We start from the raw sequence: 18692 nt of genomic DNA on the forward strand, positions 1-18692 counted from the left end.
CATAATTATCTCGTTATTTTTTATTTTTATTTTTTATTTATTATTTTTTGTTTTGTTTTTTTTTTTTTTGGGGGGGGGGGCACTTATTTATTTGGTTTCATTTACTTGTCAAGATGTTTCTCTACACATGGGTCTATGGCAGGATAGTGTACTATATGCAATTACTGTAGTAAATGGGTTGGAAAAATTGACTTGGGAATGGCAATAAGATGAAAAGAAGTCATATTTACAAAAATGATAAAAATATGTACATTAATTTATATACATAGAAAAAATGTCAATCATTATGATCATCAATCATTTTAAAATATGATGGATTTCTCACCCCTGACTGCTAATAAAAAACAGTTCTTAACAAAATAGATGTATAATTTGAAAGATATACTAGATCTTTCATTTCGGTAGGGGTATCTTTGTTTACATCCAGTTCCATCCAATTGAATTTTGATCCCCCCTTGAAGCCCTTAAAATATGAAATATTTTTCCACGTCGAAAGTAGAAGAGGGTGTACAGTATTCCTACTAATTAAAATGTGTTGGAATGATTGAAACTATTCAAAAGGGGTCTTATTTTTTTACTCATGTTTGAAAAAGATCAAAATTGTTGTATTCATTGTTGAAAAAGGGGCCCCTGATAGCAGTTATGTCACATCATCCTTTGAAGCACGTATTTTTTGCTATGTGCTCAATGGTTAATTATAAATGTAATATGTTGATTAGGATCCCTTTGAAGTAAATGCTGTGTGATAATATATCTTTGCATTCAATGAAGTTCAATTTCAGACAGGTAATCTCTCTGTTAAACTCTATTTTATGTTTATGCAGAGGTGAAGGGGAGGGGGTTGTCTCATTTTCTCATAGAAATATTAAAACATATTAGAGGTAGTTGATGGTTTCAATAGTTGCCTCTAAGAAGGAGTTGCGATTGTGCAAACACCTTTTTTTTTTTTTCAAAATAACTAATCCCTATGACCCTCATCAGGGTTCACAAATGTGCATAGCAATGGCCAACCATTAATTTTTTCTGAAACCCTTTTTTGCTGATAGATAAGCTAAGAATTATGGCAATTATTCAAAAGTTACTCCATCAAGACTTCGTACAATGGACAATATGTTTCTATGCTAAATAATCAGCATTGTGGTAGTCATCAGGAAAAAAATATAAACGCAGCAGTTGTAGCACAGATATGACATACATGCAGTGTTTCATGTACATTTGGATCAAACTTTGCATTTCGTAGACATGTTAGAACTAAATGTTAAAATTTATCTAGCAAAATATTAGCAGTATTGTCATTATATTATTCAGCCATGTTTCTGAGGGCAATAAGCATCATACTACATGTATCATTAATCAATTTGCTGGAACCCTAAGGGACTGAGAAAAGAGATATAAAAGTATTCAAATATTTAGAGGGTAAAATAACAAGTGTTTGGAATTTCCAGATCACTTTGACATATCCATGGTATTTAAAAGATAGCAATGTCGGTAATATTGGAAGGTCAGCTAAATACATTTCATATGAAGTGGATAATAATTCAGTTGATTAGTCGCATACATAAACTTAATTACTTACTTATCCTCTCCAAGCCCTGGAGGATGCATGGGGCCCTACATATGTAAACAACTGACTAAATAGATAAGATTACTATGAAAGTGATGGACATTTAAACCATGGCAAAGATTTTAAGCATTTTTAGACAAATTGATATTAAGATTTCAGTGCATTTTGGGGGGTATTTCTTGTAATTTTTGTATATACCAATATATATATATATATATTCTGAAAGCAGGTAGTGTGGTGTTTCTGAAATGATTATAAAAATTTCATTTCAGTATCCATGGCAACAAAATACACCATAATCATGCTGGAATTTCCATTTATTAAACAATGATTTTCATTCTAGTTTTTTGCATAGTTAAATATAAAAAAAAATATTGTATTGTTTTGGAAATTGAAAATTATGAACATTTTGTACAATTTTAAGTATTTTGGGGGGATTGGGTAGGGTTGGGATGTAAACACGTACCAGAATTTAGCATTTTTACATATAATGTGTTACCCCCACATTGATTTCGAGAATGGCAAAAATCGCTCAAATAGTGATCAAAGTTTTACTCAAACTAGCAAAAAACTGGTACAACCAATTAAAATATTTTTTGTATAATATTTTCCCATATTTATTTTCTCTTTCCATCGGTGCAAGATTTATTCTGATATGTCTATTATTAACAAAGTTATGAATGTTTTTTCACACTATACTTGTTTTTCAAGTCAAAGGCATAGAAATGTGTATATGCCATGTAAGGGGTTAAACCATCCTGCTCTCATTCTCTGTACCCCCCCCCCCCCCCCCTAAAAACTAAATATATAATATTCCACAATGATATTATCTTAAAATGTGAATGATGGTGAAAACATATATAAACATGTATCAATTTGTTGAAAACACATATAAACTTATCAATTTGATGACCACCCATGCACCTTTCGTTCTGGAGAATCTTCCAGTGAATAATTCATTGATTCTGTATAACCATTTATTTTTACCACTCCCCCTATGGTGCTCTGACAGCTATTTCCAGTATTTGTTTCCAATACTCCTTTGCCCTTTGGCCACCATTTATTGGTGAGGAGTTTGATTAAACCAGCAACAAACTGATACAGCTTTATATACGGTGTGGCAAGACACTATAAGACTTGAGCCAGCTTTGTGGAGGGCTAATGTATTGAACATTTTATCACGTCTGCAATATGATGCTTAATGGAAGCTTGGAATTCATTTCCTTGAGGTTAAGGTAATATTGTCGTGAAGCCCCTGAAGTGTTATGTCTGACAATTTTGATTGCTCAGAAAGAACACACATCCTTAGATTTTAATAAGGCTCTTCTTGACAACCATCCTTTTTTCCCCTCTCATTATTATCTGAGATGTCAATATACATTTGAAACTGAACAATTTTCAATTGCTTAATTTCAGAAAATTCAATACCATATAAGTAGAGTTTTTAGCGAGTTTTTGATTTTGGCATTATTAGCGAAGGAGCCATTGCCCAAGATCGCTAAAATTAAATATCGCTAAAAATTCATTGCGTTTTATTTGTAATAGCTTCTTTAATGTCCATTTTAAAATCGCTAAAATAACATCTATTACAGTGTACCAGTTTTTTAATTTTTAAGGACAAATCGCTAAATTTGCGTCTCGCTAAAATTTCCACTTATACGGTATTCTGGGCAGAATTTGTCATTTTTGTGAGAAAGAATGCAGTGCTGCATCCTTTTTAAGCATTTTATTATAATTAATTAAGATAATACATTTAAAATCTAATTTCTTTTTCTAATTAATCAGTTGATGAGATGCCATTAATTTACACATTTAGCTTGGCGTTCATCTAGCTATGAGGAAATCTCTGACTGTTCACCGCTTTCTTCATGCGCCAAATAATACAGTACTCAAACCAAAACCTTCATGTATCTGGCGTAGGAATACCCCGGCATATATGCCAATTTTTGCGTTTTTTCCATAAATTGCTTGAAAATCATACAATTTCAACAGTCCTATACATAGTTGCGAACTCACCCACTTTCGTTGGGTTACTTTTCAACCCTTAACTTGATTATTCTTTATGACACGGCGGGTCATGCTTACCGCCCAAATCCCCGATTTCCGGATTTGGTTCGTAAATTAGGTTGTACTTTTAACTTCCAGTTACAACCCAAGCTTGATCTACGTAAATAATGACAATGGCTATGTGCAGTCAGCGAGTAAATTATCAGTGCAGGTGTAAACAGTTAAATGGGATTGTTTTGACAAATCAAATTTTAAAATAGCTTCCGATAGACAGTCTAGACGAACTCCAAAAACGGCGTGAACTCCAAAAAAGAAGTCTTTGGCTCCGTCATACATTGCGGCAATATGGCTTCCGATGTAAACAAACGATGGATTGTCGTTCGCATTGAAACCAATAGTTATTTAAGCAATGAATTACAAATACGACTGAATAATGGCTGTATTTAGAGATAAACTTGTTTTGTGTGCATTAAAACTGGATTTCAATTTTTGTTAAATAAATAATTGTACCCATTAAATTATTAAGTGGTTATTGACTTATTTATCGCTCTGTATTCTTGCATAATAGTGATTTGGGATATACGTAAACGGGATTCAATAAAGTCGGTAAGAATTAATTTTCTAACTTAATTTATTGTCCCCTTGATTTAAATTTTATGCCATTCCTACTATAAAGATGCTTAAATTTTACTTCTAAGACATTTATATATCGTTTTTTTTTTATGAAAAACCGCACAATTTTCGGCGTAATAAAAAGATTTTAACATATTTCGATTTGAGAAGATTTTTTAACCGTAATTTTAAAAGAATGATTTTTTTTAAGTTCTTAAACTCATAGATTATAATTCTAAAATTGTTTTCATGATTATATCTTTTTATATAATGAAAACATTAGGTATATAGCGATGGTGATAACTAACGCTCTCAATATTCAGATTTTTTGTCATATTGTCATTGTATTGCAATATAGGATTATATGACGAAATAATATTACAAATAGGTAAAAATTCGGTCAATGTTTAACAGTTACAACATATATATTACATTATTCAATTTAAAAAAAATTTTCCCTTTTATTATATATTTAATTCCCAAACGTTTATTTTTCTTTGTATTTGATCTAACTTGAAACGTGAACTTTCTTCTAAAAAGCCTCGGAGGAAATGTGGAAACTGAATGGATTTTCATGTAACTGTCACCTGATCGACTCTTATTTATGATTAAAACCATCAATTCAGTACTTTTTTAATTATTGATAAGATGTATTTACAATGCAGTTGCTCATTGCTGATCTAAACATGCTGAAATTCATTCGTACATGATAGACATGAAAAACAGAGGAACTGTGTGTTCGAACTGAAAATTCGCCAGCGTTCCTTACTTACAAAATAAACTTCTAAAATCAGTAAAAGTAGTTCTAAAATGACTAACTTAGTCACTACAAACAAATTATCAACCACAGAGATGTTTTCATAAGATAACGACTGTTTAATTTGTATTTTGTATCCTACTTGTACGATGTCTGGCTGAACCTCGAAGTTGGTCAAATTTGACTTGAAATTAAAAACTATTTGCACATGAAATCAAAATTCTAACAAATACGTTCTCTAAAACCATTTATTATTAATCATTTCTGAGAACTTACATTATTGTAAGGTAATCCAATTTTTTGCAAAAAACACTTTTTATAAGAGCCCACTTTTCACGATTTTTCACCGTTTTTTATATAACTGCGCATGCGTTGGACTCGTTTTTTGGAGTCTTTTCCAGTTACAACCCAAGCTTGACTGAAATAATCAATGGCTATGTGCTTCCGTTAACGCCGTTTAAATGGGATTGTTTTGACAAATCAAATTTTAAAATAGCTTCCGATAGAACGAGATTGTTATCAGGACCAGCAGGAACAAATTAAACAAAGAGAAAGAGAAACAATATTTATGTACATGTCAACTTTGAAACAACTTTCATTACATAAAATAAAGTGATCGAAGACAGTGTAGGTCTTACTTTACATTTAGTATGCATTGCACTACTTAATTAAATTAATTAGGCCTAAGAAAGAGGAAAAGTAATTTCAAATCTCCTAAAATTGGAATTAATTTCAAATTTAGCACCAGGGACCTATATATACTAACATCTGCACAATTCACAATATAAATTAAAGCAGGGGTTAGAGTCAGAGGAATCTCTGATTAATGAGTTTAATGTTTTTATTTCATAAATGCTTAAATCGGGGTATTTTATCTACATGTACAACTAAGCTATATAATTTTGTAGACATATGCATACTTTTAAACATGCTTTGAAATCCAATAATTTCACAGTATCACTGCCACATCTAAAGCACGGTGCCATTTTGGCCCTTCAGGCCTTTGATTTTACAAATGATCAAAGTTTTTTTTCCCGTTCAATTGACTGTAGGTGTCAAAATTTCTAAATGCTTATTTGCTAGCTGCAGTGTTACAAAACAAGTATAATATTTGATGAAGCATTTCAATTTATTTCTGGTTCATGTTTCTGCATGCAAAAATGCTCACTGTTGACTAGAGTGTTCTTTGTTCAAGATTTTTTCACATATACATAATCTTAATTTTTGATAAATTACATTTTTTTTTTGTGTAACTAAAAACAAACTGTAAATAATCAATCCTGCTCTGACATCTTTAACCCAGGTTGGGACTGAAGAATAAACTTCAGATACATGTATCACAGTATTCAAAATTCCTGAGGTAAAAACACTAAAATGCATAATTATTTTGGAATCCAACTCACTTTTAACAATTAACATATTATACATTTTTTATCTATTTAAGGAATATATTTCATGTATTTAGTAGTGACCTGTTAATAATCTCTTGGTCTTCCATGCATGCTCTGGTTAGTAGTAATTTTTAATAAATATAAGTTTAAGCATATACTTTGGCAAAAGGTGTGGTTCTGGGTAGATATTGTGCATACAACTAAAACATGCCTTAAACATGTAGTCCTAGAATATTTGGGAGAAAAAATAAATTTATATTGTTTTAGCATAAAACTTTTTAAGGCATGTTTGAAAATTAACATGCCTCTATTTCTTTTTTCTTTTTAAACAACTGCTAAATGTTATATGCAAGATATCAATAAATGATCCTCTCCATATTGTCATACATGTACATGAAAATGCATATATAGAGCAAATAACATTATACAGTTATAAATCAAAAGTTGATGCCACATTTGTACCATTCCGTGTACATGTACAGTACTGAATGTACACATACTCGTATATTTATACTATGACTTTATTGATTTGATGAAACTTGATTTTTTTATAAAATGTCCATTGAATTATACTTACACATATTGATTGGAATTTCTATTTTTTTTTTATTTCAGACTTTGAAGTGACCATGGAGGACATTGGTCCCCCTAATGGTTCCCCCGCCCACTCAGGTTCCCATGGCAACCTGGCTTCTGTGGCAGACTATGACTACCTCATCAAATTCTTGGCTCTAGGTAACAAAACATATAGCTACCTACATATTATAATGTCTTTATTGGAATTTCTTTTTTTTCAAATTTTATATTGTTGGACATATATATCAGTATTTGTTACTGTCAGGGCTTTAAGGAGTAGACTCTGAGCTCTTTTTTTTTAAGTTGAGCGTTTCTTAAGGATCTAATTTTGAAACCTTTCAGTTTGATATATTGCCAATGGATGTTTTCTTGAAAACCAAATCTTAAAACAAATAGGAACAGAGATATTCTTGCCCGAACAGTGTTTTGTACCCTCCTTCAAAATGAGTATTTCTTCAATACCAGATTATGACTGAAATCCTGAATTTCAAAAAATTGGATTGGTATTTTCTTTAGACTCTGACTGTTATACCCTTCTCAAACAGAATTTATTTTCCTTACTAGATATAAAATCAGTCTGTATTGGTATGTTGGCTTATGAATGATTATTAGAAACAGTTTGTTCCAGACCTTTGATTTATGGTGATAGGAAGAACAGAGACTAATAAGGCTGGAGCTAAAAGTCATTGGAAACTCCCACCACCCCCAAGAGTTTAAAAAGAGTTGATGAATTTTAGCAATATCCTATTTTGCATCTCTTTCTTCAACGCCATACAAAGTACTCTTTCACTTTAATGGAGAACACAATTGAATTTTTTTCTTCTTTTTCATCATTATCCACCAGAATTGGTGAATATAAAGTGACTCTGAGATCAATAGCAAAGATTTAGCTGAGATTAACATGGGCCTTTATCACGAAACAACCAGTGTCGCAGAAAATGAATCTGAGTTTACTTGCGTGGATGAAAAGAGATAACAAGCATAGCACTAATAGAGTCGCGGAGAGATCTTACGGTTAGAAAGTGTATCAAGAAAGCTGATATATTGGAAAGAGATTGTTTCTTTTCTGTGTGTTCTGTGCAGCACTATTTAGTAATGTGTAATGTAGTTTTCTTTGAAGGTTCATATTATTCTACAATTACAGGTTCTCTGCACTCAGAAATAGACCTTGTCACCTCCTGTATCAAAGCAGTTTTCTCTTACTTTTAATTTCACTACAGTTGCATTTGTTTTTCAGATGCATTCTCAAAGAGGTTATAACATGGTTTGAGTGTCCTAGTTATGATAAAATGAAATCATAATCAGGCCTCTTTTTTTCTCAAAAAATGAACAATGTGACAATCAGAGATACATATATTCTTTAACCTCCAGTATCAAAAAACATTCTCTCTATCTTCCAATTTCATTGTCATTGTATATGTCAATTTTTCTTTAAATAAAAAATACAGAATGCACAGGAATACTTCAATGAAATAAATACATTTACATTTTCTAAAATTGTTTGAGATATTCAGTCAAAGTCACAATTGGTTTTCAGCTATTGATTTTTATATGACCTGTCATAGCTGAAAAGTGATTTGTCTAAATGGTCATTCCTTGCTTGGTCAACTTAACATTAAGGGACAATATCCAAGTACATATATGATGAATGTGTGATAAAAGGTACCTTCACTTGAACCCATTTCAGTTCAGTAAATCCTATTAACACTTAATAGAACTATGCATTGATTGCAATAAAGGGTTGGAGTTTCACTTTGGTTGAATGTTCCCAATCTTTATGAAGTGTACGGTGTACGCATGGAATTAGATGCTATATTTTATAAAGTCTTTGCCAATATGTTTACAGGTGATTCGGGAGTAGGAAAGACAAGCTTTTTATACCAATATACAGACAGACAGTTTCATGCAAAGTTTATATCAACTGTGGGGATTGATTTTCGAGAAAAAAGAGTGGTAATTCCTTCAGAACCATTTTTTGCCAGATATTGTACATGTAAATGTTGCATGACTGTCTTTGTATATATGTGTGTGTGTGTGTTTAAGCCTGTCAAGTTGATGCATGAAACTTGCCAAAAGCCTTATTTTAGGAGACCACCTTGGAAACGAAGACATGCATAACTCTTGCAGATATATATAGATGTGACAAAATAAATAAGTGATGTTATCTATGTCGTATCTTTTATATCAAAGGGAAATTCCTAAAATTTATTTTCAATTTCCGGCGAAAAAGTACAAAGTTTCACACAAATAATTTTTTAACATTGATCCCCTCATAATACATTTTGTCTATGATGGAAATATAAAATAAAAGTAGTAATTCTAAAGATATAGGCCGGTCTAAAAATTGTTTTTATCATAGGTACAGTAAAACAGACATAAGGTACGTGAAAAATGGGACAATTTATGCAAGTAATGCTTATGAGTATTGACTTAACAATACACATGTTTAATTTCAATCTTGTTTCAGTTGACAAAAATTGAATCATTTTGATCTCATATACCGGTATTCAAAACAGATCATGTTTTGTCCATACAATTATTTATCTAAAGATTTGGTGATTATTACCTATTAAAACCAACAGGAAAATTGATGATAAAAGAAACACTATCTAATGGATCTGTCGGAACAATATCATTGAATGTTTTATATTGTACAGAAATATCAATGAATGTCCATCTCATTTCAAAATTGTTCTCTCAGGCAATGGTCTCATTTTATGAATCAATAGACAGCTGTCTTTTTCAAAACTATTATAACTATTATAACACGAATTATTATTGATTAATAGACGAGCAGATTTCAACATGGAAAGTCACATTTATGATTGACGTAACAATTTAGGGAGTGTAAATATGCATTTATATAGCTATTGAATATATTTTCTATTATACAAGCTTTAAATGTTGTATTAAGCAGATTTTGATGTAGTTAATCACTTGTGTTTAAAAGTTCCCTTTCTTACCCCCACATCTTAGCTTGTAGAAATGTCTGTATGAAAAAGTTTTTGAACAGAAGACAAAACGTGCTTATGCTCTGATATTAATAATTTTTTATTTCATCATGTTCATTCAAACTCTTTTATTTTCAGCACAAAAGTCTTTATTTAATTTATCAAAATATTTATGTGAAAACTTTCTTTAAATAGAATACCTATTTAAATTTAGATAAAAAAGATAAAACTAGCATCAGTTCAAAATATAAATACAAAATAAGTTTTGAACTAATTTGACCAGTAAACAACATTCTGACATATCACCTTCAGTTAAATTTTTTTCTCATTATTTTATAAAGTTTAACGTAATTCTTTGTATTCATTCAGTTCAAAGCAATAATTATTGCTAAATATGATACTGGTAAGTGTTAGTTCATATTAATCGTCTTATTTATAACCGCATTTCACTATCATAATTATACCCCCCGCAAACGAAGTTTGGGGGGGTACATAGGAATCACCTTGTCCGTCTGTCCGTCTGTCCGTCCGTCCGTCCAGCTGTCTGGCCGTCTGTCTGTGCAATTGTGTCCAGTCCATATCTTTTTTACAGAGGGACATTAGAATCTACTACTCCACACTAAGATTGCTCATGACCTAAGGGTGTGTCATGACCTTGACCCAAGGTCATTTGGGGAAGTTCAAGGTCACTGGAAGAAAAATTTCATAATTCGTGTCCGGTCCATATCTTTCTTATTGATAAACATGGTAGGTTTTCATTTCACACAAAGATTGCCCATGACCCAAGGGTGTGTCATGACCTTGACCCAAGATCATTTGGGGAAGTTCAAGGTCACTGGAAGAAAATTTTCAAAAATCATGTTTGATACATATCTTTTATGGATAAACTTGGTAGGTTCTCATTTCACACAAAGATTGCCCATGACCCAAGGGTGTGTCATGACCTTGACCCAAGGTCATTTTGGAAAGTTCAAGGTCACTGGAAGAAAATTTTCATAATTCCTGTCCGGTCCATATCTTTCTTATGGATAAACTTGGTAGGGTTTTATTTCACACAAAGATTGCCCATGACCCAAGGGTGTGTCATGACCTTGACCCAAGGTCATTTGGGGAACTTCAAGGTCACTGGAAGAAAAATATCATAATTTGTGTCCGGTCCATATCTTTCTTATGGATAAACTTGGTAGATTCTCATTTCACACAAAGATTGCCCATGACCCAAGGGTGTGTCATGACCTTGACCCAAGGTCATTTGGGGAACTTCAAGGTCATTGGAAGAAAAATATCATAATTTGTGTCCGGTCCATATCTTTCTTATGGATAAACTTGGTAGATTCTCATTTCACACAAAGATTGCTCATGATCTAAGGGTGTGTCATGACCTTGACACAAGGTCATTTGGGGAAGTTCAAGGTCACTGGAAGAACCAGAAGTCTCTGTCGAGACTGAAGCTCTACTGGTTTGTACTTATAGCAAAGGAAGAGAAAAGTACTTCAGCAGTTGGGAATTGAAACTTAACAACAGCAATAGATAGAATAATGATCCTTGATAAAGTCTCTTTATGTTCTTAGTGTAGTTTACAAGTTCGGGAAGTTATATTGAAATCAGACCAAAACTGTAGGAGGAGTAGCATTTTAAAGGAATTTCACAGAAATTTCTATTTCTATTTTTCTATTTCAAAATTTCTATTTTTGATTACCACGGCAAAACCGTTTATTGAAATCAAAAGCTGATAAACAGAATTATGTATCTTAGTGTAGTCTACTTGTGTGCCAAGTTATATTGAAATCAGACCAAAACTGTAGGAGGAGTAGCATTTTCAAAGAATTTCACAGAAATGTCTAATTTTAGTAACCACAGCAACAACGTTCATCGAAATCAAAAACAGATATAGAAAATTATGTATCTTAGTGTAGTCTACTTGTGTGCCAAGTTATATTGAAATCAGACCAAAACTGTATGTGGAGTAGCAATTTAAAGGAATTTCACAGAAAATTCTATTTTTAGTAACCAGGGCAACAACGTTCATCGAAATCAAAAACCGATACACAGAATTTTGAATCTTAGTGTAGTCTGCTAGTGTGCCAAGTTATATTGAAATCAGACCAAAACTGTAGGAGGAGTAGCATTTTAAAGGAATTTCACAGAAATTTCTATTTTTAGTTACCACGGCAACAACGTTCATCGAAATGAAAAACTGATAAACAGAATTATGTATCTTAGTGTAGTCTTCTTGTGTGCCAGGTTATATTGAAATCAGACCAATACTGTAGGAGGAGTAGCATTTTGAAAGAATTTCACAGAAATTTCTATTTTTAGTAACCACGGCAACACTGTTTATCGAAATCAAAAACCGATACAGAGAATTATGTATCTTAGTGTAGTCTACTTGTGTGCTAAGTTATATTGAAATCAGACCAAAACTGTAGGAGGAGTAGCATTTTAAAGGAATTTCATAGAAATTTCTATTTTTAGTAACCATGGCAACAACGTTCATCGAAATCAAAAACCGATACACAGAATTAAGTATCTTAGTGTTGTTTACTTGTGTGCCAAGTTAAATTGAAATCAGACCAAAACTGTAGGAGGAGTAGCATTTTAAAGGAATTTCACAGAAATTTCTATTTTTAGTTACCACGGCAACACCATTTATCAAAATCAAAAACCATTACACAGAAATATGTATCTTAGTGTAGTCTACTTGTGTGCCAAGTTATATTGAAATCAGACCAAAACTGTAGGAGGAGTAGCATTTTGAAAGAATTTCACAGAAATTTCTATTTTTAGTAACCACGGCAACAACGTTCATCGAAATCAAAAACCGATATACAGAATTATGTATCTTAGTGTAGTCTACTTGTGTGCCAAGTTATATTGAAATCAGACCAAAACTGTAGGAGGAGTAGCATTTTAAAGAAATTTCACAGAAATTTCTATTTTTAGTTACCACGGCAACACCGTTAATCAAAATCAAAAACCGATACACAGAATTATGTATCTTAGTGTAGTCTACTTGTGTGCCAAGTTATATTGAAATCAGATCAAAACTGTAAAAGGAGTAGCATTTTGAAAAATTGTTTACAGACAGACGGACAGACAGACAGCTAGACAGACGGACGGACGCCGGACGCATTACTATCGCATAAGCTCTTCTGGTCTCTCACCAGTAGAGCTAAAAATTTCATAATTCAAGTCAGGTCCATATCTTTCTTATGGATAAACTAGGTAGGTTCTCATTTCACTGAAAGATTACCCATGACCCAAGGGTGTGTCATGACCTTGACCCAAGGTTATTTGGGGAAGTTCAAGGTCACTGGAATAAAAATTTCATAATTCGTGTTTGATACATATCTTTATTATGGAAAAACTTTCTTCTGAAAAACCCAGCGGGGGGTATTTTGTCCCGTTTGGACAGTTCTAGTTTTGAACTGGTAAACATGATAAATGTCAAACAATACAATCTATCTAACAGATAAACATGATCACAAGGTCTTAAATTTTGCATAAGGAAGGATACTAATGCTGCACTTGTATGCAGTAAGATTTCACAGTGGAAAGAACTTGGCTTACAATTTTTTGGAAAACAAATAAAGCTTAAAAATCTCCCCATGAACAGGTGGCGGATTAGACAGTTTTCACTGTTCCTTGCCAGACAAATAATATTTCTCATAAGTATGGTTCAATCTAAATGCAAAAAAGCCATGCAATTGATTTGATTTTTTTCCTTGTATTTGATGAACTTATATCCATGCAATCGCAATACAAATGTTATTTACCCACAGATATTTACATTACCTGAAAGTCTTTGTCCGAGATAAAATTACATATAGTAAAATTACTTTATTTTTACATTAATCTACTGGTTCATCAATAGACGCGACAAAAATCACGTGCAGGGTGGGACAAATAGAGACAGAAGTGGGGCTTATACGTGTAGCACGTGAGTTTGCGGAATCAAAAGTATGTAAACATATGGATAAACTGTCAGAATATTTGGTTTCATGACGATGATCAATCAACTGGCTTGCATGAGGAATTTATGCATAAACGCCATTTATGCAAATAATCATGCAAGCCACTCAATTCATCACACCGTGAAACCAAAAATTAGACAGTTATTTCAAAGTGCATTGCTGAATACATGTACATTGTAATGTGACTTCCAGTCAAGTTTAAGATAGCATGAAACAATGAAAACAATCCGGAAAACACAATCAGCTGGTACTGTATATTTCAATGTTGTATATTTCTTCCTCACAGGTGATTCGGCAGTGGGGAAAACCTGTTTTCTACATCAGTATATTGACAAGGAATTCAAACATAGCTTTGCTTCTACAGTAGGGGTGGACTTTCGGGAAAAAAGACTGGTACATTTGTACATACATACATATCTATGTATTAATGTAAATTATAGCCATAGAATAACCATTAATCTGTTAGCTTTTTACTACTGTGTCTAACTAGCAAACTTACTAACAAAAACTAACCTAAAGAAACTTAGCAGAATATGCCATGGAAGACAAATATTTATTTCAATAAAGCAAAAATATATACTATCAATTGCCCCCCCCCCCCCATCTACTCCCGTAGGGCTTTGCCGTTTCGATTTTCATATTAGGATTGCGCTTAATTTTGCCCTTTTTTGTGAATTATTCTCTAACTCATAGCCAAAATCTTCATGGGAATCCACTCTTGTTACCAGATGGCTTCTCTGCATATATTAGCATGTTTAACCCTGAAATCTATCAATCCATGGTGAAAAGATTTCCAAACGTAAGCACGTAATGAACCCCTTTTGATTTTAATTTTTTTCAAAAGAAGAATATATTACAACCTTTGGAAAAATGATTTTAAAGGCATTGATAATTATGTTTTATTCATTTTTCTTTAAACCAAAAGTTAAAATATTTTCTCAGATCTGGATGTTTTTTTATTCCTTCGAAATTATTGTCATTTGCATCAACTCTAAACAACTGAAAAAAATAAATGATTGTGTCATTTTTGCTTTCCTCTTATATTCTCATATCAAAATGCACTTACATTTAATCCAAACTGAAAAAAGCATGTTGTAAAGTTTGTAAGCTTTTTGCATGCTTTCAGTGTTTACATATAGTAACATTGCTTGGTACTTAATACCGCTATAATCAATAGCTATTCAAAATAGTATCGTACACTTTTCCCTTATGTTATCTGTTGTGCATGTAGCAAATTAGCCTTTCGATCGATGAGAACAAATATATTTCTAACGCATGCATATACATTTACTAAAGCTGTCACCGACCTGAGATTTGAAAGAATGAGAATGGCATTTTTATTTAAATGTCCTTGATGATTTTTCTTTAATGTCTTTTGACTTTTAAGTAATAAAATTTTAGTTTGAACATATATTATTTTACATTTTGATAAATATTTTTTTTTAACATTCAGTATACACCTACAAGAATCAACTCATTCTTATCTTTCTTATTCCCTCTCTGTTCATATATGTGAAATCGTGAGCACCTTTCTTCAAAATTTCTTTCTCTCTGTTTTATTTGAGTTGATATTTTAAAAAATCAAAATGATAATAACCCTATTGAAAGGCTTTCTTTATTCAATAAAGTGTAACTGTAGACTGTGAGAGATCTGCACGTTTCTGTAGGTTCACCGTGTACCGGGGGCAGACGGGGTAGTGGGAAGGAGCCACAGGATTCACCTTCAGTTGTGGGACACAGCGGGTCAGGAGAGGTGAGGACAATACTCAACTGAACAAAAGGAATTTTACACTTTATTTTCCTGTTATTTCCTGATCATGACAAGGAGCAAAAGGCTGGTGTGACTGGTCTGCAGGGAATGCTCACTCCTCCATGGTACCTGGTCCCATTGGGAGATCTGTGTTTGGTCTGCTCCAATTTTGTATTGCTTTTTTTTCACTTTTTAGCTTGAATACTGTTTTTTATCATCATATTTGTCACAGACAGAATGGTTAGGTCTTCAGAAGGCATTTGAAGATTTTATGTGAAAAATGACATTATTAACTAGATATTATTATTTAGGTAGACTCGAAGAATAAATATTGATATGGTATGAAAATTAGGTCTGAAAGGATTTCTCTCTTGGTAAAAATGAACAGTTTTCAAGTTTGGAAGTCCATTTAAACAATACTTATCTGGAGCAGAATAAACACGGACCTCTTAAAATTGAGGTGGGATCCAGTGGTATGAATGAGTGAGTATCTTCTGCCGACTGGTCGGCCCAGCCTATCGCTTCTTGTCATGATTGGTAAATAACAGAAAAATCCTTCGACAATTCAGTGAAAACTAAGTCTTAACGTGTAAAAAACGTAAGGTCATTGTAGTGACCATAAAACTTTGGAAATGATGATTTAAAAAGAACATGTTGATGTTCTTGAAGCACTAAGGAAGGGTAAGGGTTTTAAAATTTAAAAAGTAACTGACATAATTAGTAAGCACTACAGAGGGGTCAAGGATCCGGAAATTGACAGGATTTGTTAGCAATGAACAAAGAACTAAGAATTTGATATGAAGACTGAGAATTTCAAATCCCTTTTTCACATATTCTATGACCTTATAATTTGCAAGTACAGCATAAACAATACAATAAATTGTTAATTAAATGTAGATTGATAAGTTTCTTTATACTGAAAGGTTGTTGATGTCATAATCATTTCAACTACAGTCAACTTTACGCATTGCATGTGTACCTTTTGTGTCCGGGTATACGTGACTTAACATGCAATTTAATTGTGACCTAGGTGCATAATCCTACCTGTATTCCTAGACATGAGCAATTTTCTTCTTCATCCAGGTTCCGAAGCCTTACAACAGCCTTCTTCAGAGACGCCATGGGTTTTATCCTCCTGTTCGATTTGACCAATGAGCAGTCGTTCCTCAACATCAGAAACTGGTTGACCCAGCTCCAGACCCATGCCTACTGTGAGAACCCGGATATTATTCTCTGTGGAAACAAAGCTGACCTTGAGGACCAGAGGAAGGTCACAGAGGAACGGGCCAGAGAGATGGCTGAGAAACATGGGTTAGAATGTTTTACTTCTCCCCATCAGGTTTATCTTTTCACGTGTTTGTGATCACAAATTTTCACAGAAAATTTGTTCCAGCAGATATAAAGTAGCAAGTTATAATATCCATGTATTTTTTTTTAAAATTCATGGATTGAATGAAAATTGCAATTCCATGACATTATGACCCTGTTCAGTGTTGGAAATAATAGTAAAGTTATAGTTTTATCAGAGTAGTTCTGCTATAAATTAAAAAAAAATTGAAATGCACAAAAAAGGAGAATGACAATAGTAAATTCAAATGAATTTTTGTTTTGTTGAAATTAGGCTTCCATACTTTGAGACTAGCGCTGCCACTGGACAGAATGTAGCTAAGGTAGTAGAATGCCTGCTGGACATGGTCATGTTACGTATGGAACAGTGTGTGGACAAAACACAAAGACCCCATGCACAGAACGGACGACGCCTACACAAAAATGAAATGGACGAGTTCAACAGTGAATCCAAATGTTCATGTTAATCCTAGTGACCTAAGGTCAAAGGTCATTTGATGTGTTAATCATAGTGACCTAAGGTCAGAGGTTATTTATTGTTATTGAACTCTGTTCAAGGTCAGGTGCTCTTAGTCTTTGGTGAGTGTTTTCTCTGTTTGTCCATCTTGCAGCTTCTGTGTTAGTATTGTACTGTTAATTTTAAGAATTTTTTTCAACTTTTGAATGCTAAAGACATGTACCTTAAAGTGTGTATAGTTAATTTGTTTATGGTACCATGTTGTTTAATTGTGATGGATTAAATTTTTGTTAATCTGAAATGTAAGATAAAATGTTGCAAAGTAACTTAAGGTTGTTGAAGTATTGTTGAATGTATATTTTATCTACATTTGCTCATTTAAGGCTGTGTCAGATAATTACATGTATGCATGTAGTTAATATTGGTAATTATTTATGGAAATTTTAACTATTTTTTTAATAGACAGAGAAGAATAATTATTTCAATGATTATCCAAAGAAATGAAATATTTGAAGCTCAGCTCCCTTTTTGCTTGATGTACAGTATGTATTCACATATACAAGAGAAACTTTGAAAGATGTCCTGTTCTGTTTGTCGGAATTAAATGCCTTGATGTGAATTGTTAATTGTTATATTTGTTTAACTTTTTAAAATCATTTATGAATAAATATTTAATTTGTATTAAGTAATTCATGATACATATTAAGTAATAAATGATGCTTTTTTTTCAAAACTACCCTTTCCAATTTAATGTGATGCTATCATGGAAGGTTACTCAAAAGGTGCAATTGAAAGATGAAAATACCCTCAAAAAGTATACATTGTTAAATGGGGTATTTAGATGTTATGTTTATTTCTGCATTTAACGGTTTTTTTCAATAAATATGAACAGATTCAAAATCTGATGAGTTTAAATAATGAATTTAATTTTTGTACACTCTTTATTTAACTACTGTGTTTATTTAAATGTAATTTTTTTTTTCAATTCATGAGAAAAGACTTGTAATGTTTGTAATATTTGACAGATCCTATTTTAACTGGTACACATTCTTATCATAATAATATGTCTTTTGAAATGTCCAAATTTCATAAAACACTTCAGTGCAATATTTTAACAGTAAAATTAATACTGTTTTATTTATAATTTTGAAAAAGATAGGTCGTTGAAGTGAATGAGTCCGCTTTCTTTTATATTAGGATCTAGATTTTTTGATATGAATAGAAAATTGTGTTTTTTATTTATAGAACAGATATTGGTTCTGCAAAGAAAACATTTTTCAAAGCAGAAAAATTATCTTTGTAAAAG

The 18692-nt window shown here is 32.3% G+C and overlaps 1 protein-coding gene across 2 annotated transcripts; it reads left to right on the forward strand.

The window, feature by feature from the left end:
• Positions 1–2680: 2680 nt before the first annotated feature.
• LOC134267354 (ras-related protein Rab-27A-like) lies at positions 2681–18411 on the forward strand. 2 transcript variants are annotated; one of them, XM_062749575.1, is made up of 6 exons: positions 2681–2799; positions 6947–7066; positions 14119–14225; positions 15500–15585; positions 16666–16893; positions 17204–18409. In XM_062749575.1, exons 2-6 carry the CDS (start codon positions 6961–6963, stop codon positions 17394–17396), a joined length of 720 nt encoding a protein of 239 aa, XP_062605559.1. In that variant the 5' UTR covers positions 2681–2799; positions 6947–6960; the 3' UTR covers positions 17397–18409. The 2 variants fall into 2 exon arrangements, with proteins under 2 accessions (XP_062605559.1, XP_062605558.1); XM_062749574.1 differs by lacking the exons at positions 2681–2799; positions 14119–14225 and adding an exon at positions 8754–8860 and having other exon boundaries at positions 6939–7066; positions 17204–18411.
• The last annotated feature ends 281 nt before the right edge of the window (positions 18412–18692 follow it).

Source organism: Saccostrea cucullata, unplaced genomic scaffold (assembly GCF_032062105.1).
Source record: "Saccostrea cucullata isolate Sc308-1 unplaced genomic scaffold, CSIRO_AGI_Scuc_v1 ctg9941, whole genome shotgun sequence".
Lineage (NCBI taxonomy): Eukaryota > Metazoa > Mollusca > Bivalvia > Ostreida > Ostreidae > Saccostrea > Saccostrea cuccullata.